Consider the following 25802-nt stretch of genomic DNA (forward strand, 5'->3'; position numbering starts at 1 on the left):
AGGAAAAATGATGAAGTTCTTAAATAAATCATATCCTTAAATAAGCGTCTGGTGATCCATTGTAATCCACTAGATCACCTTCAGAGGAAACATGTCACTTGCAACTATATCAGCATAAATAAACTCACTTCTTTCTTTCTTTCTTTCTGTGTTTCTTCTTTGGATCAGTCACATTCGGTAAAAGTTTGTTTTCTTTCTTTCTGTGTTTGTTCTTCTTTCTTTCTCCCTCTGTTCTCTTCCTGCTGATGGAGGTGAAGCTGGTTTTATTTGCTGCCATTCTGTCAGTTTGTTCGTCTCAGCTAAACGACTCTTTGTTGTACTCAAACACGGTTCCTGATGTGGAGAACGAGTTGCAGAGTTTGTGTAACTCTCTGGAGACACCTTTAGGACCGCAGCAGAACACGCCCACCTTCTTACTGCAAAACAAACACAAACAAACACCATCAGCTTCACACTTCACAGACAGTTCTTTAAGGGTTCTTTAGTAAAGACAGTGATTCTATATAGAACCATGAACCCTCATAGATCCATGCGCATGCTTAAATGGCTCTTTGCAGGGTTCTATACAAAACATTTTTCAATATGGTTCATATGGTAGAGTTCAGGTTTGACATTGTAACAACTGCCGATCCTTTTTGGAGTTATTATAGAACCATTTTCAAATAGGTTCAATATAATCCATTTATAATGATTCTCCATCAATCTGAACAACAGGAAATAGCATAAAACCCTCATCTGTGGGATCCGGCCCAATCTGGCAACAGTTGGTAAATCATTCCAAGCACTCACTGCTGATTGAATCGTCCTATCTCCTGAAAAAGGAGCTTCCACCTGGGTCGACCAATCACGAGGCGGGAGTTGAGGGGTTGATACTTTTCCTCTGTCAGGTTCTGCAGAGAAAAAGAGTTCCTTTATGGGAAGATCAGTGACATCAAATGTTCTTTAATCAAACTGATCAATTTAATTAAACTGATCAATTTAATCAAACTCAGCTGTGTGTTCACTTCACTGACAGTTCAGACAGAATTTAAAGAAGAAAGTTTTTTACACACCCAGCAGAAAGCAGTGTGTGTGTGTGTGTGTGTCTGTGTCTGTGTTTACCTGTAGTTCGTGTGTGTTGGTGAGGAAGAGACGAATATTTAGATAATCGGGACGATTTTCCTCCCACAGCTACAGAGAGAGAGAGAGAGAGAGAGAGAGAGGGAGGGAGTGTGTGAGAGAGAGAGAGAGTGAGAAAGAGAGAGAGAGCAAGAGAGAGAGAGAGAGAGACGAGAGAGAGAGAGAGAGAGAGAGAGAGAGACAGAGAGATATAGCAGAGAGAGTCCACTGTGTGCTTATATGTACAGCTGCATTATTAAACCAATCAGCAGAGGGTGCTGTAGGCCAACACAGACACACTCAGTTACCACCGTTCACACTCAGTTTTGCTAGTGTTCAGAAAGTGCACTCATCTCTCTGCTCTACATTCACAACGTACACAGTGAGGAGTAAAACTAAAATATTCATGATACAGTTTCAAATATTCTGCTTTTCACTCAGATTATTAAAACTTCAAAAAGAAATTAAGTTTGTACGAAGAATGTAAAATAGGAGCATATTTAAACATAAGTGTTGTATATCTGTGTGTGTGTGTGTGTGTGTGTGTGTGTGTTACCTTGTGATGGAGGCCACACAGCAGTTCAGCAAACCAGTACAAACACTGTAGGTCTCTGCACACCCACACAAAATACAGCCTCTGCAGCTTATACTGATGCCAGCCATCACTACAGGAGACACACACAGAGAACTAACACAGGCAACACACACAGGTAAAGAAATGGGTAATCTAACACAGGCAAATACACACAGGTAAAAAAAAAACAGGGAATCTCACACAGGCAAACACACAGGTAAAGAAACAGAGATAATCTAACACAGACAAACACACAAGTAAAGAAACAGAGATAATCTAACACAGGCAAACACACAGGTAAAGAAACAGAGATAATCTAACACAGGCAAACACACAGGTAAAGAAACAGAGATAATCTAACACAGGCAAACACACAGGTAAAGAAACAGAGATAATCTAACACAGGCAAACACACAGGTAAATAAACAGAGATAATCTAACACAGGCAAACACACAGGTAAAGAAACAGAGATAATCTAACACAGGCAAACACACAGGTAAAGAAACAGAGATATTCTAACACAGGTAAACACACAGGTAAAGAAATAGAGATAATCTAACACATGCAAACACACAGGTAAAGAAACAGGTAATCTAAAACAGGAAAACAGACACAGGTAAAGAAATGGGTAATCTAACACAGGCAAACACACAGGTAAAAAAACAGGGAATCTCACACAGGCAAACACAGGTAAAGACACAGAAATAATCTAAAACAGGTAAACACACAGGTAAAGAAATAGAGATAATCTAACACATGCAAACACACAGGTAAAGAAACAGGTAATATAAAACAGGAAAACACACACAGGTAAAGAAAAAGAGATAATCTAACACAGGCAAACACACAGGTAAAGAAACAGGTAATATAACACAGGAAAACACACACAGGTAAAGAAACAGGTAATATAACACAGGAAAACACACACAGGTAAAGAAAAAGAGATAATCTAACACAGGCAAACACACAGGTAAAGAAACAGGTAATATAAAACAGGAAAACACACACACAGGTAAAGAAAAAGAGATAATCTAACACAGGCAAACACACAGGTAAAGAAACAGGTAATATAAAACAGGAAAGCACACACAGGTAAAGAAAAAGAGATAATCTAACACAGGCAAACACACAGGTAAAGAAACAGAATGAATCTATCACAGGTAAATCCATGCAGGTAATGAAAAAGAGGTAATCTAACACAGGAAAACACACAGGTAAAAAAAACAGAAGGAATCTATTACAGGTAAACACACACAGATAAAGAAACAGAGAGAATCTAACACAGGTAAATTCACAGAAGTAAACTAGCACAGGTAAAGAAACACAGTTACATGCACAGAGGTAAACTAACAGATAAAAAACACAAGCAAACACACAGAGGTAAACTGATGCAGGTAAAGAAATACAAGAAATGCACAGATGTAAAGTAACACATGTAAATAAACACAGGTAAATGCCCAAAGGTAAACTAACACAGAAGTAAAGAAACCCCAACAAATAAACAGACATAAACTAACAGGTATAAAAAAAGAAACAAAATCAAACTAACCCAGGTAAAGAAATAGGTACACATATACGTGTATACAGTGTATGAAATCCCCCCTGGTATTTGGGGTCCCGTGCTGTCTGGCTGCTAACTCACTCACCATACTGGCGCTGATGCTTCAATGGCAGTAAAATGTTTGTTTTATCAGTTGTTCTTCTGTAAACGCTCTGTTCTAGTTTGGTAAGGCGCTTTCCTCACACTAACTGAGATCTTACTCATCTCCTCAGGGACCCTCCAGAATTTTGATTTTGAGAACTTCCAAGAGGAATTCAAGAGCTTTATTAGGGGGTCCTAGACCCCCAGGACCCCCTGTATTCTGCACCTTACATGTACAGTTAAATAACCAGGTGTATTGTAATACTCACAGCAGAGCGTGCAGGATGCTGGCGAAAGGTGTAACTCCGATTCCTCCGGCCACACACACACTCACTTCATAATTAAACACTTCCTCTGATGGAGTGCCGAATGGACCGTCCACATACAGCCTGGGGCGGGACAACATGAGACAGGACCAATCAGCACACAGCATATAACAGCCAATCAGTCAACCAATGTTGAATATTTTTTTTTCCATAGTAACGAATGGCAGAATGCTCACCATCATGAAACTTAATCATTTTTATAAACCTCTTATTCTACCCTATTATATTACAAACTTCACCATAACAACAGTTTAGCAAATACTATCATCAAAAAATACCCTAGCCTATCAACCACCTGGGACACCATAGCAACCACCTAGCAGCGTCCTATCAACCATACAGCCATAATAACCAACCAACACCCTTGCGATCATGCACAATACCACCATAGCAATTAAACAGCAATATCCTATAAACCACCAAATATACCATCACAACCACCTAACAACTCCAAAGTAACCACCTCCAATACTGTAGCAACCACATAGCAACCAGCTGGAATACTATCAGAGTTACCATAGCAACACTAAACAACACCAGAGTAACCTGAGTAATCTTAGAAAAAGCTGTAACCCAATCAGCTTAGTTCATATCCACATAAGAACCACATATATCAAAAATTCCAATCTGGATTCAGACCACAGTGGAGCGGAGGGATGCCAAATTGTTTCAGGGTGCTCCCGTATCTGTGTGCCCTTTTGGTTCTCTCCTTTTAGTTAAGCTGTTATAGTCAGATCTCCTGGAGTCGTTAGCCACACTCTGGAAATGATTTACTTATTATTATACATACACCCATACAGAACTAAACTAACTCCATCTCCCTACCTTTTTCCGAGTAAACGACTGCCCACCTGTCCGGCCGGACACTGATGGACGATTGTCTGTCAAGCTCTCCTGCTACCCGCTCCAGACCAGTTGCCCACGCCCCAGTCACCGCCACTTGCCCAGCTACCGCCACCTGCCTTGGACTAGCTGCCCACCCTACACTGAAGTGGACTCCTAACTATTACTACTACTACTACTACTACTACTATTAATATTAGTAGTATAATAATTTTGTAGGTAGTTTGACCAGAGGAGGATGGGTCCCCGCTTGTGAGCCTTGGTTCCTCCCAAGGTTTCTTCCTCAGCTCTGAGGGAGTTTTTCCTTGCCACTGTCGCCCCTGGCTTGCTCACCTGGAGGATTTACATTTCATGTTAAAACTTTGTTCTAAACGGATTTCTGTGAAGCTGCTTTGTGACAACATCAGTTGTAAAAAGCACTATACAAATAAATTTGACTTGACTTGACCCTAGCAACCACCTGCCAACAGCCTCACAACTAGCAATACACAGTAACTGCCTAATTACTTAACACCTAGACAAAGCCGGAGAATTCCCAAAGCAGCGCATCAGGAATTTCACCTCTGTAGCTCTGAATTTGCCTGTTTCACTTTACCCTGCGGCTGCTGGGTGGGTTTACCAGCTGATTTACCCCCCCACCCCACTGTCAATCAGTGTGTATTATTACATTACATCACATTATTAATGTGTTATATAACTTTACAGTCTATCAGCACTCAGCAAACAAATCACACTACAGTCAACCAGCAGAGGGACAGACACCACAGGACACCACAGTGACATCATCTTAACAATGTCCTCTCACAGGGTGTGACATCATCTTAATCCCCTCTCACAGGATACTGTAACAAAAAATCTTAAAAAAACAATAATAGAAGCCAAAGGAAGAAAACACACACACACACAAACACAGACGCTGATACACATACACACACACATACACACACACTGATACACACACACACACAAACACACACACATAAACACACACACATGCATACTCACACCCACACAAACACATACACACACTCACACACACACACACACACTGATACACACACACAAACACACACACACTGATACACACGCACACACACAGTTCTCATATTTTGATCTCAGGGGGCAGTAGAGGTCAGCAAGTCATGACCTGTCACCTCTCTGTAATTCCACACTGTCACAGACAATAATGTCAACCGCACACACACGCACACACACACACACACACACACACAGGGACATACTTGGGGTATCTGCGCTGATGCATCATGGGAAGAATCTCTGAATGTTCCATCTCAGGAAACAGCAGCTGGGAAAAACACTCTAACAGAGAGAGAGAGAGAGAGAGAGAGAGAGAGAGAGAGAGAGAGAGTTTGAAAACACTTTTATTGAGACAATCAAAAAACTACAACCCTAACAAAAAAGATCACTCAGAATCTCACTTAGGATCTGCATATTAGAGAAAAGATAAAAAATAAGAAAGAGGAAAAAACAGTGCAGACAATCAGGCTGTCAACCATAAATTGCCTCCTTCATCAGCTGTACAGAGGACTTCATTTATTCCCCAAATGCTCATGAATTCTGCCAGTTTATGTACCTCCATTCTCAGCCATCAAACCCAAGAACACAGCTAGCACACTCACCACTCCCTGACCAACATATGGTTCTTTCCCATCTTCCAGATGGTTAGATTTGCTGTACCAAATAAAAACATCAGCAACACTGAGACAGTTTTCCACACTGCTGTTTATTTAGGCCCAAAAATAAACAGCTGAAAGGAGAAAACCTCCCCCGACGACTAAAACCACTCAGTTAACGAGGAGAACAGATCACCCAGCCAAGCACACAAACAGGTAACAAAGGGATTCAGTCTCAGAACAAAAGAAATAACCCTCCCCAACACCTGGATCGAGGTGCACCCGATGTCTATTGCCCCAGGCACAATCCTCCATCAGAGGTCTGCCCTCCATTTAACAACTGGGCACTTATACAGGACCCACCAGCAGCCTTTGGGGGAGAAGTTGGTGCCAAAGATCTCAGACCACCTGGTAGATATAACTCCTTCTAGAAAGCGGGTACCCCATCATCCCCACCGGTCCCTGACCTACACATCGAGCCTCACTCTTATCCCAGTGAACTTTGGCAGAAGAAGCCTTCTCATACAAATTGAGGAACCTGGACATCTCGACTGTTTTTGCTAAAAATTGTTACATCGTTGATATAGGCAGAAAGCACAGCTCCTGGACCCTTGAGTCCTCGTGTAGCAAGAAAGCCAGCTAGTCTCTTCCAAAGTCAACCAAGTAGCGATTTCACAGCTAAACTATATAGTTGACCTGATTGAGGACAGCCTTGCCTAATACCCCTTGTAACTGGGGTTGGTCTGCTCAACCTACCCCCCACTTTGACCATACATGCAGCACTAAATGCCAAAAGCCTAAAGCACATTTAAAAGGTTCTGATGATCAACACGATCAAAGGCCTTCTCTTGATCAAGAGAAACCAGCCCAACACTTTCATCATAACCCTTACAGCAATCCAATACATCTCGCACAAGGAACAGGTTGTCCATTATTGATCTATGAGGAATGCAGTAAGTCTGGTCCCTGTGCACTATTAAAGAGAGGTAATTCTGAAGCTTATTAGTTAAGAATTTATAGTCTTATAATCCGTAGTTAAAAGAACAACTGGTCTGCAATTCTTATTCTATGCAATAAAGATAACATAGCATGGTGACATGAACCAGGTGAAACCTCTTCACTGACACTTTCAAAGATCACTTCATAAAAATCACCCCAATACAGTCCCAGAAACGCTTATAAAAGTCAGAGGGCAGGCCGTCAATGCCTGGAGACCATCCAGTGTTGAGCTGTCCAACTGCAGCAGTGAGTTCTTACAGAGTCAGATGAGAGTCTAGCTAAGCTCTGGTTTCAGAGTCCAGTTGTGGGAGTCCTTGAAGAAGCTGTGCAACACAGTCAGAGTCACAGAGTTCTGCAGTGTAAAGAGCAGAATAAAAATCCACTGCATGTTTACGCATGTCTGTGATGTCAGTAGATACTCGTCCATCCGGAAGGCGAAGACAGACCCTCTGCTTGTGTTGTGCTACTGAACATTCCAAATGAAACAAAGAAGGCACTCGGAGCATCCATGTCTGCAAGTGTAGTAGAACGGGATCTCACCAGGGCCCCCTTCACCCTCTCACTCAAGTAGGCACTGAGCTCCTTCCTCCTCTGCTGCAACTTCCCCAACATAACAGGGTAATGAGTAGCAGTCAGTCCAAGCTCCAGAGAGCGTATCTCCCTCTCAAGAGCCTGGACAGTCTGCATTGCTCTTCTACTTGAATTAGCAGTGTACTGTTGACAAAACATTCTTATCTGTGCTTTGACAGTTTCCCACCACTGTCTCAAATTTTTAAAAGTACCATTTTCATTCTTCCACCCGTCCCAAAAACACATAAACCTCACAAATCGTCATCATGCAACATCTTCACATTAAAATGCTAATATGAAGGTATTCTAGAAAAACATGACAAGCTCATCATGACAGAAACCAAGTGGAAACCTCAGTGATTCTACCGCTAAAATGTGTAGATACATGTATTCGTTCTAGCCGAGCAGCACTAATTCTGCAGTCACAGACCTCAAACCATGTTTACTGTCTGGCTACAGGATTCTTTACTCTCCCCATGTCCAACAACGTGAACTCTTTCAGGATCTTAGACAAGCACACAGAAGAGTGAAAAGACAGTGAAATATGAAAAACAGAATGAAACTGGAAATTCAATTAAAAACAGGAAACACAGGAAAGTGTGTGTGTTTTAGATGTGTGTGTGTTTGTGTGTTTATGTGGAGGTACTGTGCTGTAGTTATTACTGATCTTCATGTCTTTGTTTATTTTTGACTAAATTAACATATTTAATCAGATGCGTGTGTTTGTTATGTTAAAGGTGAAGTGCTGGTGTGTGTGTGTGTGTGTGTGTGTGTGTTAAGATGTGTGTTTGTGTGTTTAGATGTGTGTGTTTGTTATGGTGAATGTGAAGTGCTTGTGTGTGTGTTCTCACCGGTCCAGTCTCCAACAACTCGAATATGAATTCCAAATGTCTCTTTGTTCTGTGTTGGACACTGAAAACCGAAAACAGAGTGAGTCACACAGAGTACAGTTACAGAGTGAGAGAGAACAGACAGACCCCTGGGGTGGGGTGGGAGGTAACACTGTCTGCCAACAGGAGATCAGAGTGTGTGTGTGTGTGTGTGTGTGTCTGAAGCACGATTACATCATCTACAAACACAATCACAGTGTGTGTCTCAGCCTCTTTTGGAAAATGTAGTAAAAGTGTACAAACATTGGTTTAACACTCTTTTTTATACATCAAAAAGTGCAATATTTTGATTAAAATCAAGTAAAATAGAGTTTTGGGTGGAGGTCAGTGTTATTACTGTGTTATTGTTATATGTTATTGTCAGTATCCACATCAGTAAATGGTAGCTGTTACAAGTAAATTCCGAGCAGCCAGCAGAGGGCACTCTGGGGATTCCCAGCACTGACAAGCTTAAAAAAGGACACTAAGTTCTCAACTGTAATTAACCATGATTTCCATACCAGGCTGAAAATAATAATCGCATGTTTGCATTTATCAGCAACATATCATGCATCCCTAGACAATTACAGTGTCTATCTGTTGAAAATATTGTTGAAAAACATTTATTTTAACATTTTCTTCCCCAAAACAATGAACGTAATACAGTTACAAACACAGCACAAATGTCCAAATTCTCTTAGAGGTGATTTGAAAGTCACATAGACTCACCGCAGTTAGAGTGAACGCATGGTTCTCAAAGGATGACACACTCGGGCAGTTCAGTAAGATGTACTGAGAACACAAACACACACACACAAACACACACAACACACGAACACACACACAACACACAAACACACACATGTATACAGTTAGAATTTTACCCAAATCAGATCATTGAAGTTCAATAGTTCAGCAAAACACCTGATTCTCCCAGTTTCCTCCCTTTCAACAAATACAGTCAACATGTTTGGTGTAAAAAACTCTAAAAAATGGTTCTTCAAGGGTTCTTTATTAAACGCAATGCTTCTATTTCTATTTGGAACCATGTGTGTTATATAGAAACATTTGCAAATGGTGGTGGAATGGTTCTTCAGATTAATAGAGAATATGCTGTACAGTATTTGGGTTTCTATAGCACCAAAAAGTGTTCAAGCTTGACATCATAACAATAGCAGAACCCTTTTTGGTGCTATAAAGAACTATTTTCAAAAAGGCTCCAGATCAAACCATTTACAACACATTTTTCATCATGTGAAGAACAATTCCACTATGCAAACAACCATTTAAGCATGAAAAGGCTCTACATAGAACTCATAGTTCTAAGTGGAACCATTCCCTTTACTAAAGAGCCTTGGAAGATTCATCTTTTTTAAGAGTGTAGCACTATGAGGCTAATGTAGCTAACAAGTAATGGAAGTTTATACTCCACCAATTAGCATGATGCTAACTACACACCTAAATGGTCACACACTTTTCTCAAACATGTTGGTGAAACTGGTTTCCTATTCTCCAGCTTCTTATTTTCTTTACTCATTTTCCAGAAAATAGCCACTGGCCCATTAACAGTGGAACGAAAACTTCAAATAAGGATCTGGGAAACCCGAAGCCATCTTCAGCCTCATAGCATGCAGAGGTGTTCAGTATTTCTAATAGACTTGATAATGTGGTTTCTGACACTGTATGACTCACTGTTATCTATAAAGATGGAGTAAAGTACATTAGAATGTCTAAAAACAATAGCAACCACCTGGAAGGCAGAGTTTTCTGCTTTGCTGAACTGTTAACTCGACTCAGCCGAGAGCGCTGCAGCAAATAAACGGTAGTTAGTTCTACGTGGTAAGTTGGTGAAGCTCACCTGTCCAGGCCGAGCCTTAAACCCACTCTTCAGCATGCGCACCTCGATGACATCACAGGGGTGCCTAACGACGGAAACTACAGTGACCGGAGCGCTGCCCCTGATACAGCGATACAGCCTTTCCACACAGTACAGGCAGAGCGGGGCCGACACCCACAGCCACGTCTACACACACACATAAAAAACAAACACAAATGTCCAGCAAACCTCACTCACCACTTACACACATTTAAACTGACTCTACAGCATAAAGAGGACATTTTACAGGTTTCAGACCTACAAAGTGAGGACCTGACATCCGATTAGCTGAAATACTTAAGAAATGATATGAAAGTAATGTAGAGAGACCAAATGACCCCATATGAGAGCAGCTCTGTGGTCAGAAACTGACCATTCATGAAGAGCGAGAGAACCGCTAAGACAAACTGTGCGCTAACAGTCTCTGACTGTACTCCAGCATGATGGAGCTATGAGGTGGGGGTTTCTGATAAAGTGGGCCACATAACATATAAAACACATTATTAAACAAACCTGAGGAAAGTGAGGCTGAAAGTGAGCGTCTTCCCTGCACACAATTATTGAAGTTTCCTTTGACCCCTCCTCTGTTTCTCCCTCTGGCTCCTGATTGGACCACATGTCTGAGCTTGCTTTTGTTTGATTGACCCATATGCAGCCAGGTGGGTGGGCTTCCACATTTGACTGGTACTTTACAGCCCCTCTGTAAAGCAGGGAAATATTACATGTGCACGTAATATTAATATATATATATATATATATATATATATATATATATATATATATATATATTCCACTGTCAGTTAAGAATGTTTTTCCTTCTCTGTAAAGTTCTGGAGATACGAGGTTTATATACGTGTGTGTGAAGGAGAGAGAGAGTGTGTGTTTCGGTGAACGTACCCGACCACGTGCACCATCAGTATAACGTAGAAGAGGATGAAAAGGTTGTGAGTGTACCAGAAAATCTCATAGTTACAAACCCTGCAGAGACAGAAACCAACACAGAGCCCAACGTTTAGTATGGAGTCCATATTAAACTGAACTCACAACTCAGTAAGCAGCTCATCAGGACAAAAGCAGAGGAGAAAGACTGAAACTGCAAATCTGGCAACGCTGCATGTCAGGAAAAGAACTTGTAAGTGAAACACATGCGTGTGGAAAACGAGCAGTGTTTCTGGTTGCCGTAGCGATGCTGCAGCTTAAAATCCTGCTGTTAGTGCAGTTTGACTGTAGCAGCTGTTTTCTGTTCTATGTTGTTTCACTGTTTCAGGAGCTGCATCGTCATACAAGTTTTCATAGAAACTACAGATGATGTTCTATTCCGAAGTTTCGCCGCTGACGCAGGACTATAAAAGCCCACAGAGCTGCCGACCTCAGTTTTTTGTTGAGCGACAATATAAATCAGTATTTATAGTGAAGGTGAATCTAGCCATCATTCACTGTGTTCAGCTTAGCTCAGGAAGGCCTGAGTCAGACTATCGCTGACGGCCGAGGAGGCGAGACGTAGCTGAGCCTAGAGCGAAATGTTAGACCAAAACCTTGTTTGTTCAGCGTGGCTGGGGCCGAGTACAGCCTTTAATAAAGCACAGAGACGTGTGCAGTAAACTGTGGTTCTTTAAAAGCGCTGAACGCTACGTTATTTTAACCTCCTCTTATGTGTGTAATATAGCAGCGTTACAGATAAACAGCTCAGCCAGCCAGGCTAAAGTAGAGCCTAAACTAGGGGGTCGTCTAGTTTAACACACTGTTACAGCTAAGACCCCCAATAGTACACAATCAGTCCATATCCCCTCATATACATTCATAAAAAGATTGTTTTAACTTTCTTTTCACAGATTCATCAGAAATCGATGTCATGTGAACAAAATATATTTCAGTTTTATCACTCTGATATTCGCTGTTCTACTTTGTGTTCTAGAATACACTTTCCAGTGTTTGACTCTGAGCTACTGTTTATGTATTTAGGTTGGAAATCGCATCTGATTTAATTGTAAAATTATGTTGAATTAATTTCATTGTTTACGTTTTTGCTGTTTTTGTTTTTACATTAAAACTTACAGAGAAGTCTCAACAGATTCCAACCTGTATACTGAATGGGCATGTAATGTAAATGTACTTACACTTTAAAAAAGGTTTTTAAAGAGTTCTTTAGTAAAGACAGTGGTTCTATGTAGAACAATTAACTCTCAAAGAACCATTTGCATGATTAAATGGTTCTCTGCATGGCAGAATCGTTCTTCAGATTAATGGAGAATGTGTGGTATGTGGTTCTATACAGGCACCAAAAAGCATTCTACTGTTACAAGCTTGACATTGTACACAACAGAAAAACTGTTGCTATATACAACTATTTTCAAAAAGGTTCCATATAGAACCATATACAACATGTTCTCCATCAATCTGAAGAACCATGTCACCAGTCAAAGAAGTATTTAAGCATGCAAATGGTTCCTTGAGTGTTTATGGCTCTATATAGAACCAGTGTCTTTACTAAAGAACCCTTGAAGAACCGTCTTTTTTAAAAGTGTTGTTAACTACGTTATTTTCTAAGTACGTAACTACAGGAAACAGTAACGTATATCAGAGTGAGGAAGGGCTCAGAGGGTTAATCAGGGCCACCTCGCCTCTCCAGGCTCTGAGAGTATGTGGTGTTTTAAAGCCCTCTAAAAGGCGGAGACTGGCTGAGAGCCGAATGTCCTGTCCATTCAGAGTCCACTCACTCTGCCTTTGAACCAGTGAAAAGCCTCAGGCCAATAAAGACAACACTTCAATCACAGTCCAGCTCACTCAAAGAGAAAGACCATCCTAGCCCATCAGGAAAGACTCTCAGAGTCAATCATGCTGTAATTATAGTGGAGTGGAGGGAGAGGGCCTGGGGTCAGCTTTGGGTCAGACGGCTATTTACTGGTGGCCTGAAAAATCAGCCGAGACTGCAGCTGTACTGCTAGCAACAACGGCGTTAGCAACAACCTTTCAGGTTTTTCTAGAGTCATTCAAAACAATCTTAAAATGTTTCAGAGACATTAGCAATGACAGAGGCGTTAGCAACAGCTTTTAAAGATATTCTAGAGAGACTGGCAAGAAAGGATTGTTAACTATGATCTTTCAAGCTTTTCTAGTTGTGTTAGTATCAGTCTTTAAAAATTTTCTAGCAAAAACAGAGGCATTAGCAAAAACCTTTAAATGTTAGCAGTGATTTTTAAAGCTTTTCTTGAGGTGTTAGCAACTGATTACTAGAAGGAAAAGCTTTTCTGGAGACAAAAGAGGAGTTAAAAACAATCTTCAAAGATTTTCTAGAGACATTAGCAACAACAGAGGCTTTAGCCAAACATTTCAACTTTTTATAATGTACAGAAAAGATCTATACATGTCAGTATCTTTCAAATCAGGCCTCAGACACCACACTGAGCATTTATTTGTGTTATAATGGTTGTTATTGTGTGAGACATTTTGGTGAATATATTGTGTTACTGTGTGTGAAACTTTCCTGCATAAAAAAAAAAAAAATCAGTGAATTTTTTTTTCTTTCAGTTTCTGTTTTAATGTTTCACACTGAATATTTGTGTTTAATAACTTGCTGACCCTCATTTCAATCAAAATTCAATCAAAATAAATAAAAATGAGGACAACTGTCCACAGCACATGGCTAAAGAAACTGTTGTTTTTGGAGAAATTTTAAAACAGGATGCAAGAACTGAAAGATCATAGGTGAAGTGATAAAATGTGAGGAGAAGAAAAGGATGAGAAGGAGAAGACAGGAGAAAGCAGGGAGGTAAATGAGAGGAGAACGTCACCGTATACTGTAAGAAGAAGCTGTAAACATCAGGAACAAAATGAGGACCAATAAAACTCCAGTGATCCCAGGAACTGACAGTGTGGGGACACAAACATCAATTAATCATTAATCATTAAGCAGATCAATCAGCCGGAGCTCCCTCAGCACCGCGAGTGTTTCTGCATGGCTGTTAATGCACTGTGTGGAATCTGATTGATTGATTGATTATCGATGTAATTCCCCAGATTCCCGCAGACATGTCTGACTGAAGACTCTCAGTATGAAGGTAACAGAAACAGCTCGCCGCTCGGCCCGGTCCGTCAGCAGGGTCAGTTGAGGAGGATCAGAACCAGACTGGGTCACTGAGGGAGCTCCAGCTCCAGCCAATCACAGAGGAACTTTCACTGCACACTGCAGATTCACACTGGATTAAAATCAGATACTTAATCTCAGATCAGGAAACAGCTGCTGGACTCACCTGTGGTCAGGATGAGAACACGGGGATCCTGAAAAACACACAGTGAGTCTTTAATGTCTGTCCAGTTCAGGATGAAACGGAACTAACTGAAAATCAGACTGTTTCAGAGTAAAGCTGAACACTGCGTATGTGAGAGCTGTGTGTTACTGTGTGTGTTACTTTGTGTGTATGTGTTTTTGTGTGTGTGTGTGTGTTTTAGTGTGTGTGTGTGTTTTACTGTGTTAGCGTGTGTGTGTGTGTGTTTTTGTGTGTGTGTGTGTGTTTTAGTGTGTTAGTGCGTGTGTGTTTTTGTGTGTGTGTGCGTGTGTTTTAGTGTGTTAGTGCGTGTGTGTGTGTGTGTGTATACCTGTCCCTGGTGTTGTGCTAAGTTCAGGGCGGGGAAATCGTCTGAGTACCTGACTGAAAATCTGACAGCATTGACCAGGTGAGCACTGACATGAACAACTGCACACACACACACACACACACACAGAGACACACACACACACAGAGAGAGAGAGACACACACACACACACAGAGACACACACACACACACAGAGAGAGAGAGACACACACACACACACAGAGACACACACACACACACACACACACATTAATTATTAATAATTCACAGTGCACAGATGCACTTCACACACAGAGCCGTGAGGACTGTGTATGAGTGTAAGTATTGATTATGTATTAATAATCATAAACTGATCAATTTAAAGGGAAACTGCGATGTGAGAAAGTATTCAGACCCCAGACTAACAGCGTCAATGCTGACATGAAGCTGAAGGCTGAGCTCTGAGACCCAGCTCACTTTCTGCAGCATTACTTTGGTGTTTCCTCCCCCCTCCTCTGCCTCCTCCTCCTCACCCCCCCTCCCGCTTCCCCCTTCCTCCTCCCAACCCCAGAGCAGTGTGACTGTATGCTGACTGTATGCTGTAAGAATGTAGACTTACAGAGCAGAGCTGTCTGATCCAACAGCTGATAAGGTCTCTTTCTCGCTCTCTCTCTGTTTCTCTTTCTCTCTCCCTCTCTCTCTCTCTCTCTTTCTCTCTTTCAGACCCCCCCCCGCCTCTCTGGGTCACTCTCTCTCTCTCTCTCTCTCTCTCTTTCTCTCTTTCAGACTCGCCTCTCTGGGTCACTCTCTCTCTCTCTCTCTCTCTCTCTCTCTCTGTGTCTCTCTCTGTTCTCTCTCTCTCTCTCTCTCTCTCTGGGGGCTGTATTGTGTTTATGGTGTTGTTTATTGGCTGTGTGCTATGTTGTTGCTGTGGTAACAGGATGTCTCTGAACTAAGCGCTCTGTAATTAGAACAAGACCTCAATGTCCTGAGACAGGAAGTAATGACGGGACGGGAGGGGGGGGGGCAACCCTGTATCACTTAACGCTGGGGTCTCCCTCTACACACACACACACACACACACACACTCACACCTGTCAGCTGGAAAAATGCAGCTGTACTTTTAGCCTGAATTAACCCTCATTACTTAATTACAGTGTTAAACTCTTAATATTCAGTATCTACCATGAATTATTCAGTATCTACTATGAAGTAGTGTGTAGTTTGTAGTAGGTGCGCTGTAGTTTCATGCGCAGATTGTAGTAAGTATGCTGTAGGGCAATGTATATTTTATTGTAGGTATGCTGTACTTTGATGTGTAGTTTATTGTAGATACACTGCAGTTAGATGTGTAGTTTGTAGTAAGTATTCTGTGGTTTCATGTGTAGTTTGTTGTAGATGCACTGTAGTTTGATTTAGCTCTGGTAGTTTGATATTTCCTGGCTGGTTATCGCTCATATCAATAATATTTATTGACTGTTGGAGACAGAGGTAATCAGCTGTGGTTAGTTTTTGGTCAATATGGTTAATATTATGATATTGATCCAGTTATGAACCATGAGTTACTGACCTGAGAGGATGCAGATGGCCACTCCGCAGGCCATGTGGAAGGTTTTACTCTTATCCAACAACCGCCGAGCTTTTCTACTGTTCACCTGAAACAACAGCATCTCATTAATGTCCTTTTTTCTCCAATATCCTCCTGAGTTTGTTCTTAAACGTGTTCTTGAGAAAGGTCCTAAAAAAGTGTATGTCAGATTCATGACATGTTCTTTTACATTTCGGGTTATTCATTTGTCACTGTGATTGTGTTTGATATGAATATAATAAACAGAATTCTCAAATTCACAGCCTTATTTTTACATTTGGTGTTATTTTAACATTCACTCTTACCCGCTGTGTTCCTCTCAGTGCGGTCAGTACAGATCTGCACATGGGCAGCAGCACCAGGCTGCAGTTCAGGTTCAGAACGGACGCTGACGCTCGGCTGATGCACAGTCCTAGCTGGACAAACACACAGAGGGGTTAGATCTGCAGATATTGATCTTCAGTAAAACACAGAAAACATGGAGAGACTCTTTCAGTTATTCTGCTTCTAAACTGTGGAGCTCAGTTCAGCTTTTATTAGACAATCGAGCTCAGAGCTCACTTTTAATAAACATCTGAAAACGCAGCTCTTTAACTCAGCGCTTCAGTAAAACTCTATGGCTCTTTGGTCTTTATCTTGTGTTATCGTCTTATATGATTTTACTTTAATACATTATTATTATTATCACCCCCTACAGGCCTGGAGGACACCTGGTACAAAATGCTCAAACACTGAAATACTCAAAGCAGAACATCACCATCACATTCAGTACCTCATCACTGTCGGAGCAGGATGTCACTGTTCAGGAGAAACATCCTGATACTTGTAATGGAATTTAATATAAAAAGATTTTTCCAAGTACTTTTGTAATTTTTTTGTAGTACAACCCCATTTCCAAAAAAGTTGGGACGCTGTGAAAAATGTAAATAAAAACAAAATGCAATGATGTGCAAAACATTTAAACCCTATATTTAATTGAAAATTTTGTTGTTTTTTGAAAAATATTTGCATTTTGAATTTGATGCCAGCAACACGTTCCAAAAAAGTTCAGACGGGGGCAACAAAAGGCTGGTAAAGTTGTGTAATGCTAAACAAACACCTGGTGTTTAATTGGCAACAGGTCAGTAACATGAAAGGGTATAAAAGAACATCTCAGAGAGGCTTTCAGAAGTAAAGATGAGGAGGGGTTCACCACTCTGTGAAAGACTGCACCATCAAATAGTTTCTAGATCAGGATCCAGAAACGCAGCCACCTTCTCTGGGCCTGAGCTCATTTAAAATGGACTGAGGGGAAGTGGAAAAGTGTCCTCTGGTCCGACGAATCAACATTTGAAATTCTTTTTGGAAATCATGGACACTGTGTCCTCCGGCTGAAGACCACTCAGTTTGTTATCAGTGCACAGTTCAAAAGCCAGTGTTCATGATGGTATGGGGGGCATTAGTGCACGTGACATGGGTGACGTGCACATCTGTGAAGGCACCATTAATGCTGAACGATATATACATGTTTTGGCAACATATGCTGCCATCCAGACAACGTCTTTTTCAGGGAAGGCCTTGATTATTTCAGCAAGACAATGTCAAACCACATTCTCCATGTATTACGGCAGCATTGCTCCGTATTAAGAGTCTGGGTGCTGAACTGATCTGTCTGCAGTCCAGATCTGTCCCTAGTGATATCATTTGGCACATTATGAAACGAAAAATATGACAAAGGAGACCCTGAACTGTTGATCAGCTGAAATCCTGTATCAAACAAGAACAGAAAACATTTCTCTTTCAAATCTACAGCAGTGTCTCCTCAGTTCCCAAATGCTTACAGTGTGTTGTTAAAGAAGAGGTGATGAAACACAGTGGTAAACAGGCCCCCGTCCCAACTTTTTTGGAATGTGTTGTCGGCATCAATTTCAAAATGAGCATATATTTTTCAAAGAACAATAAAATTTCTCAATGTCAACATTTGATTTGTTGTCTTTGTAGTATTTCCATTGAATATAGGGTTTAAATGATTTGCACATCATGGAATTTTGTTTTTATTTGATTTGTTTTTATGTTTTTTATTTTATTTTGCACAGCGTCCCAAATTTTTGGAAATGCGGTTGTAAATTCAATTATCATGAGTTTACTCATTACTCAAATCCCCCCCCACCCCCGCCCCCCTGCCAGACTATGAGCCCTATCAAACAGTGCCCCCCCTCCCAGCCTTGGGGGGTCAGAGGTCTGACTGGGGGGTCCTAGTCTGTTGGTTATTAATGAGTAAACTGGGGAGGAACTGAGTAAAAATCCATGAAACAATGTTAGCGATTTCAGATTACACTTTCATGTTGTTTTTTTTAAGTGAGCTCAACATAAACTGAAAAGCAGTATTAAAAGTTTTCCTCTTCTCAAAAGGAGAAATCTTGAGTAAAAACAAAAAGCTTACATGATTTTTATTTTTTATAGTGATTTTTCATCCTTTTTAATTCTCTTTATTTTTGCATATTCACCAGATTGGATTTTTTGTGACTGTACAGCATTTAGAGTGTCTGTATTTTACATTTTCATAAGGTAGAGTAAGATGAATTTGACAGTAAATACTGTTTAACCCATCAGCTTCATGTTTGGTGCATTTGTTAAATGAACTGTGCTCTTCTAAAGTTTCATTTATGCTGCTGTGTTGAATCAAAGCAGAATCTATGCCGTCGCCCAGGCCACTGTGAGTGTTTACACTTGTGTGTTGGTGTGTTTGTGTTTACACCAAATGTTCTTTCTGAATACATCTTTGTGAAATTTTTACAATCAGATACGAGTCTTCATCCTCTAAACAGATCTAAACAGCAGCTGGAACCAAGTCTGTACTGCTTGTACTTCGTCCAAATCTCAACTGAATTTAAAATGGCGGTGAAGAACGGAAACTTGAAAATGCGTAGGAGGAAATGTGATGATACCAAGTGGACCAGTCACAACTGCTGTGATCTGCGTCGGCGCGTCGTGTAGTTACATTCCTGGGGGTGTGCATTGGGCTATAGTGTAGATTCGACAAAGAAGCATAAACTGGCCTTTAGTGTTAGAAATATTGTGTTAAGCACTTCTCAGACAAGAGAAATATGCATGTAAACTTAGATAAGATACCAATTTTCATTTGAATAGATTCTAAATGAGAAACTATTATTGCTATTACCAAAGTGTAATGACATATGAATAAATATTAAACCTTTCATAGATCTGATGTACATTAGTAAGACATAGAGAGCTAAAATTCTTAATTTTAAGGTAAACATTGAGGCCAAGAAATTGATGAGGATAAAAGGCTATTGTTAGATTGCGTTCACTCTGTACTGGACACTACTGTGTTACTTCATCTTTACTGTCCCTGTGAGATAAGATTACACAAGTCTGAGATGGTCAATCAGGAGCATTTCCATAAAACCGGGGCTTTGATTGAGACGGTAAAGCATCACAAGGTCACCACACCTCCATGTTTGAGTGCTACAGTGATGTTCTTACTCTGGAATGCTGTTTGCTTCACACCAGACATAACGAAACTAAAGGTTCACTTCTGACTCATCTGCCCTCCGTCGCACGCTCTCCTGGCATCATCTGCATCTTTCCAGATCAGATACACATCTGTTCAGCCGTCCAAAGACTTTTCTAAGATCTTTGAGTAAAATCATCAGAACACCCAAAGAACCACATGCCAAAAAGCTTGAAGTTTTCTGGGTGTTCCATCTGACTCTTGAGGTGGTGTGACTCAGAGAAATTCCTCAGAATGTTCACTATTGTTCTCGAATTGGACACTCTGAGGTTCTTGTCCCAGAACAAATACGGCTTTGTATCCTCTCCAGATTTGAACAGTGGTTTCTTCAGGAAATCCTTTGTCCACGGCGTAATCAGCCTGCTGAATGTTTGTCCTGGAAGCAGGACTGACCAGCTGTGTTCAGTCTGCTGACTCTGACTGTCCATCTAATTAGGCTAATTTAACTGGGCAATTAATTAATTCCCTCAGAACAGTGGAGGGTAAGGAGACCTGGATGGGGACCTGACTGAGAAATTAAAGCAACTGTAGCTGCACTCTTAAAAAGATGGCTCTTTAAGGGTTCTTTAGTAAAGACAGTGGAACCATTTGCATGCTTAACAGGTTCTCTGCATTTTTCAGATTGATGGAATATGTGTTTATGGTTCTATGTATTACCAAAAAGGGTTCTTCTATTTTGTACAAGCTTGACATCGTAACAATCGCAGAACCCTTCTGGTGCCATATGAAACATTTTCAAAAGGTTCTCTATAGAACCATATATAACACACTCTCTATTAATCTGAGAAACCATTTCACCATGCAAAGAACCATTCAAGCATGCAAATGGTTCTTACAAAGTTCATGGTTCATCTTTTTAAGAATGTAGGCTAACTGCTCTAGCTGATGTTAGCTAGAACCAAAAAGATCCTTATTTGTTCTCTGTTATGCTTCCATTGACTGTCTGCACAAATTGCAAACAATAAAATTAAAATGTATAAAATACTGATAAAATAGATTTTTGCCACCCAGCAGCTCATTTTAATCAGAATTTTAGTGATAAAAATGCTTCCGACAAAAACATCATTTCCTGATAAAGCTGTTGTCAGTTGTTCCGTCTGGAATTTTGTGTATGTTGAAGCTTCTGTATATTTGGCTTCCTCAACTTTCCCAAAACCTGCTGATGACTATATAATTATTATTTATTTTATAATTATTTTTCTTCATTTCTTTGCCCTGTAGAGTCATTTAGAAAGTGTGGTGTTTTCACTCTGTAAGAGCTTTTAGAGACGCTCTTGTGTCCTCAGTGCAGCTCTGTCTCTCCACCTCGCTGTCTGGGTTCGTTAAAAGCCGAAATCTGTCATTTCCGATATCAGTAAACACTTTACCCTCTAAAGTTGAACAGAAAAAGTTTGTCAACATTCATAAAACATTACTGACAATTTCTGCTTCCAAAGTCTTCATCAGCAAACTTTTAGGAGAAAAATTTCTTTGGATGGAAACGCAGCTTCTGTCACCTCAACAAAGGAACATTTTCTCTTCATCCTCTGAGGAGAAGAAGCTCCTGTAAAAGTCCACGAGTCTCAGCATCTACTGCTGCACTGGTTAGCTTTAGTGTTAGTGTTAGCATTATCTCGTTAGCTCACAGGAGCCTCTGTTATTTGAGCACAGTGAGCAAAACTTTTCACAGCGACGAAAGATAAAATCACACTGGTGCAAATGTAAGGGGTGGGTGTGTGCGTGTGTGTGTGTGTGGGGGGTGTCCCCTCCACTTTTTAAAATTTTGGGTGGATCATTTTAAGGGTCGTGAGATGGTCGTTAAAAGAGGAACAAAGCTGATTTGCTAAAGAGCCGCCAGATATAATAATTATCAATTATTATCAATTATCATACAGCAGCTATAATACTAGAGTTTAACAGAACATCTGATCAGATTTAGCACCTCAGCTCAGCTCATCTTTAATACTGAGGCTGGGTTCAGTACAGGACTAAGATTAAGAGTATTATTAGGTTCAGGAATTAATATTAAGTTTTTTATTAGGTTCAGGGATTAAGTGTGTTATTAAATTCAGGGATTAAGATTGGTGTTTGGTTCAAGGATTGAGATGAAGTTTATTATGAGGGTTAAGGATTAAGTGTTATTAAGTTTAGGGAATAAAACTAAGTTTGTTATTAGATTCAGGGAATAAGATTAAGTTTGTTATTAGGTTCAGGGAATAAGACTAAGTTCATTATTACGATCAGGGAATAAGACTAAGTTTGTTATTAGGTTCAGGGAATAAGACTAAGTTCATTATTAGGTTCAGGGAATAAGACCAAGTTTGTTATTAGGTTCAGGGAATAAGACTAAGTTCATTATTAGGTTCAGGGAATAAGACCAAGTTTGTTATTAGGTTCAGGGAATAAGACTAAGTTTGTTATTAGATTCAGGGAATAAGATTAAGTTTGTTATTAGGTTCAGGGAATAAGACTAAGTTCATTATTAGGTTCAGGTTTAGGGCTGAGTACTATAGTTTGCTGGACAGAGATTGAAAATAAGAACTAAATTATTCAGAATAAAACCAGCATATCTGTGTGTTGTGTGTGTGTGTGTGAGAGAGAGAGAGAGAGAGAGAGAGAGAGAGAGAGAGAGACACACACACACACTGTCTGATCTCTGCGTTCCTTTAGAAATAGCCGACGTGTCGTCACACGCCTGAAGCTGCAGGAACTCAGCAGCTCAGCGGACTTTCAGTTCCTCAAAGAATCTGCAGGCACACCTCCAAAGTTCAGTCTTGGTTCAGCTGGTTGATGATTTTCTGAAGTAATCAAACACATTCAGTGGTGTTGAGGTCTGGACTCTGGGGTGGTCAGTCCATCGTTCAGCTTCTTTGTTTGATGTGTCCGTCTCCTTTTCTCAGTAAGTTTCTTCTTGATCAGCTGCACATCCTTTCAGACCCATAGCGCTGAGTCGTCTTCTCACAGTGGAAGGATGGACAGAAACACCTGTGGATGTTTTCAGATCTGAAGCAGCTTGATTTTCTCCTCTCTCTCTCAGAGATGAAAGCTTTAAGTGCTGTTTATCTGATGGGGGAAGTTTCTAATGTCCATATTAACATCGAGTTCTGGGATGTTTACAGGTGAATGGAAGTGTTTAGCGACCCCAGAGTGTTTTAACTAAACAGTTATTAAATAATAATAATAGAACCCAAACACTAAAATAATTAGAGCACAGTGGCCTGTGTGTGTCTGTTTTAGGGAGGAGTTTGTATCTTTATGTGGCACAAACCAAATTCATAGATTATCTTTATTTTACCACACATCAACAATCTGATTGGTCGCTGCTCAGCTCATTTGCGTAAACTTAGGTTTTAGAGAAGGTGAGCGTTCGATGTATCAGTTATGGTGTCATCTCTCTCCACATTACAGCACACTATGAAGATTCTGTTTGATCCAAACATATCTGTTTGTTTTTTCAGAGTAATTTTGAAGCTGTTTTATTGGTCTGTTCATCATGAAACACAGTGTAAACAGCCACCGCTGCTTTCAAATGGAGAGAAACAAAAACAGATAATGACAAAAAATGGTGCAAGATTTTCTCTGATATGCTTGACATTTTTTAACTTAAAGAGGAATAAAACTGCTTCACGTTCTGAATAACCAAACGGTTAAGATGTAAACAGGGTGGTTCAGAGTGGTTTGGTGTGAAATGTGTTGTAGTCATGGCGACCCCTGGTTCCTATGACCACCACTGTGAGTGTGTATAACATTAGATTCAAACTCGTGACAATAATTATTGCGTTTGTGTGGGTGAACTGTCTCCAGACTGACCGTACCATACCGTACTACAACACTCGCTGCAACAAACACTTTCTCCACTCTTAATGTGATAGTTGAGCAAAACATCATATTCCTCTGTTTTTCACCAAACTATCACTTTAACAGTGGGTCGGACAGCAAATAAGGTCATTACTAAGACCTTCAGAGCCTGAAGTGAGAAAGCAGAGGAGCCGAGGAACGTTCTGACGTACAGACGAGTCTAGAAGGTTAATGAGTTCTTACCCCCAGCATCTGGTGGAGGTAGTAGTACTGCGGCCCACTGGAGTACAGCGAGAACGTTCTCCAGAAGAGCCAAACGCTGATGGCCAACCACAACACCTGCACACCAGACCACACAGACACAACATTTACAATCAACATCTTCACACCGAGACATCTCAGCTGGAGGAGGGCAGTGTGACGGGATCTGTTTGTTTTTGGGATAAATTACGCCCCAGTATACTTTTCTTAGTTTACCATGGATATCATGAGTATTTTAAATGGTTATTCTGGCCTGAATTTAGCATTTAATAAGTTATTTGTGATGTTGTGCAGCTTTTTCTGTAGCTCAGCTTTGTCAGTTTAGCAGAATTAATGATTTAACATTGTTTGTGTTTTCATTCATCAGTGTTCTCTCACTACAATACCCAGCATGCACCACACAAATCATACAGTCCCTGTGGTGTCACCTAATCCGGACCAATAGCCTAGTCATTGAGCTACAGCTTTGGTGTTCTTAACTAACTAGAGCTGCAGCACTGCTCTGCCTCAGGGTGGCGCTGTAGCAGACTGGTTCACCCAGTTGGTCCTTCATAGCCTAGAAACTGTAACTCTGCCAGGATTTCTCTGAAAAACTTTACAATGAGCTGCAGCAGATCTATAAATCTGAAAACTCGCAGCCAATACCAGGGGGCTTTTTTTTCAAATTTTCGTCCCACTTTCACAATGCATCATCCATTCATTCATACATACACACACTGACTGTATATATGATATATATGACAAACACTCATTGACTGTATATCTGATGTATGATATATATATATATACACACTCACTTACTGTAATTGATTTATATGATATATATGATAAATCCACTCACTGACTGTAATTGATATATTGATTAACCACACATTAATGATTAATCTAGATTAATAGGTTAAGAGCACAAATTAATTTTATTAACTGTGATTAATAAACTGTGAACTACAAAAACATAATCAACTCTGATTCATAGTTTTAATTGGTTACCAAGGACAGTGTGATTACATCACACACACACACACACACAAACAGACACACACACACACACACACACACACACAACCACACACACACACAGTGCTCTATGTTAATAAAGTGTTAATAAAGTCGTACCAGAACGCAGTGTTTGGCTGCCTCGTTCGCCACCCAGCTCCTCAGCACCAGCCCCATGACCACTTCCAGAGAGAGAGAGAGAGAGAGAGAGAGACAGTGAGAGAGAGAGAAACAGAGACACACAGAGAGAGAGAGAGTCTACACTCCGATCTCTGTCCGGGTGAACGAGCTGCTTAGCACAAGTTTCTTACAAACTTGCCAGAAAGCAGCGCCAGAGTGTGCGTTTCTGTTTCATGCCGCAGTGTGGAGGAGGAGTGTGTGTGTGTGTGTGTGTGTGTGTGAAGGGGGAGGGAGGGTGTTGGGGGGGGTTTGGGAGGGGGAATGTGGGGTGAGGTGGGGGGGAGGTGGAGTAGAGCAGCTGGTGGAAACAGAACTCCAGCAGCCCAACCTGTAAGTTTTACACTCTCATAACAGAAATAACGAATTAGCACCATCTAGTGACAAATACACTACAGTACAGCCCCCATATCTCTCTTTCTCTCTTACCTCTTACTTTTCATATTTATTTCATCTCTCTGTTTTCTTCCCTCTTTTCTTTCCT

At 40.6% G+C, this 25802-nt stretch overlaps 1 protein-coding gene across 2 annotated transcripts; it reads right to left on the reverse strand.

The window, feature by feature from the left end:
* Window positions 1–212: 212 nt before the first annotated feature.
* Window positions 213–25532, reverse strand: LOC118800558 (NADPH oxidase 4). 2 transcript variants are annotated; one of them, XM_036560821.1, is made up of 18 exons: window positions 25262–25532; window positions 24128–24223; window positions 16899–17009; window positions 16576–16660; window positions 15029–15126; window positions 14683–14710; window positions 14224–14296; window positions 11330–11410; window positions 10946–11132; window positions 10415–10579; window positions 9286–9348; window positions 8539–8599; window positions 5726–5804; window positions 3585–3704; window positions 1655–1763; window positions 1102–1170; window positions 790–890; window positions 213–416 (listed from the first exon to the last, which is right to left on the reverse strand). In XM_036560821.1, exons 1-18 carry the CDS (start codon window positions 25316–25318, stop codon window positions 296–298), a joined length of 1704 nt encoding a protein of 567 aa, XP_036416714.1. In that variant the 5' UTR covers window positions 25319–25532; the 3' UTR covers window positions 213–295. The 2 variants fall into 2 exon arrangements, with proteins under 2 accessions (XP_036416714.1, XP_036416715.1); XM_036560822.1 differs by having other exon boundaries at window positions 16899–17005; window positions 25262–25438.
* Between the last annotated feature and the right edge of the window lie 270 nt (window positions 25533–25802).

Source organism: Colossoma macropomum, unplaced genomic scaffold (genome assembly GCF_904425465.1).
Source record: "Colossoma macropomum unplaced genomic scaffold, Colossoma_macropomum, whole genome shotgun sequence".
Classification (NCBI taxonomy): domain Eukaryota; kingdom Metazoa; phylum Chordata; class Actinopteri; order Characiformes; family Serrasalmidae; genus Colossoma; species Colossoma macropomum.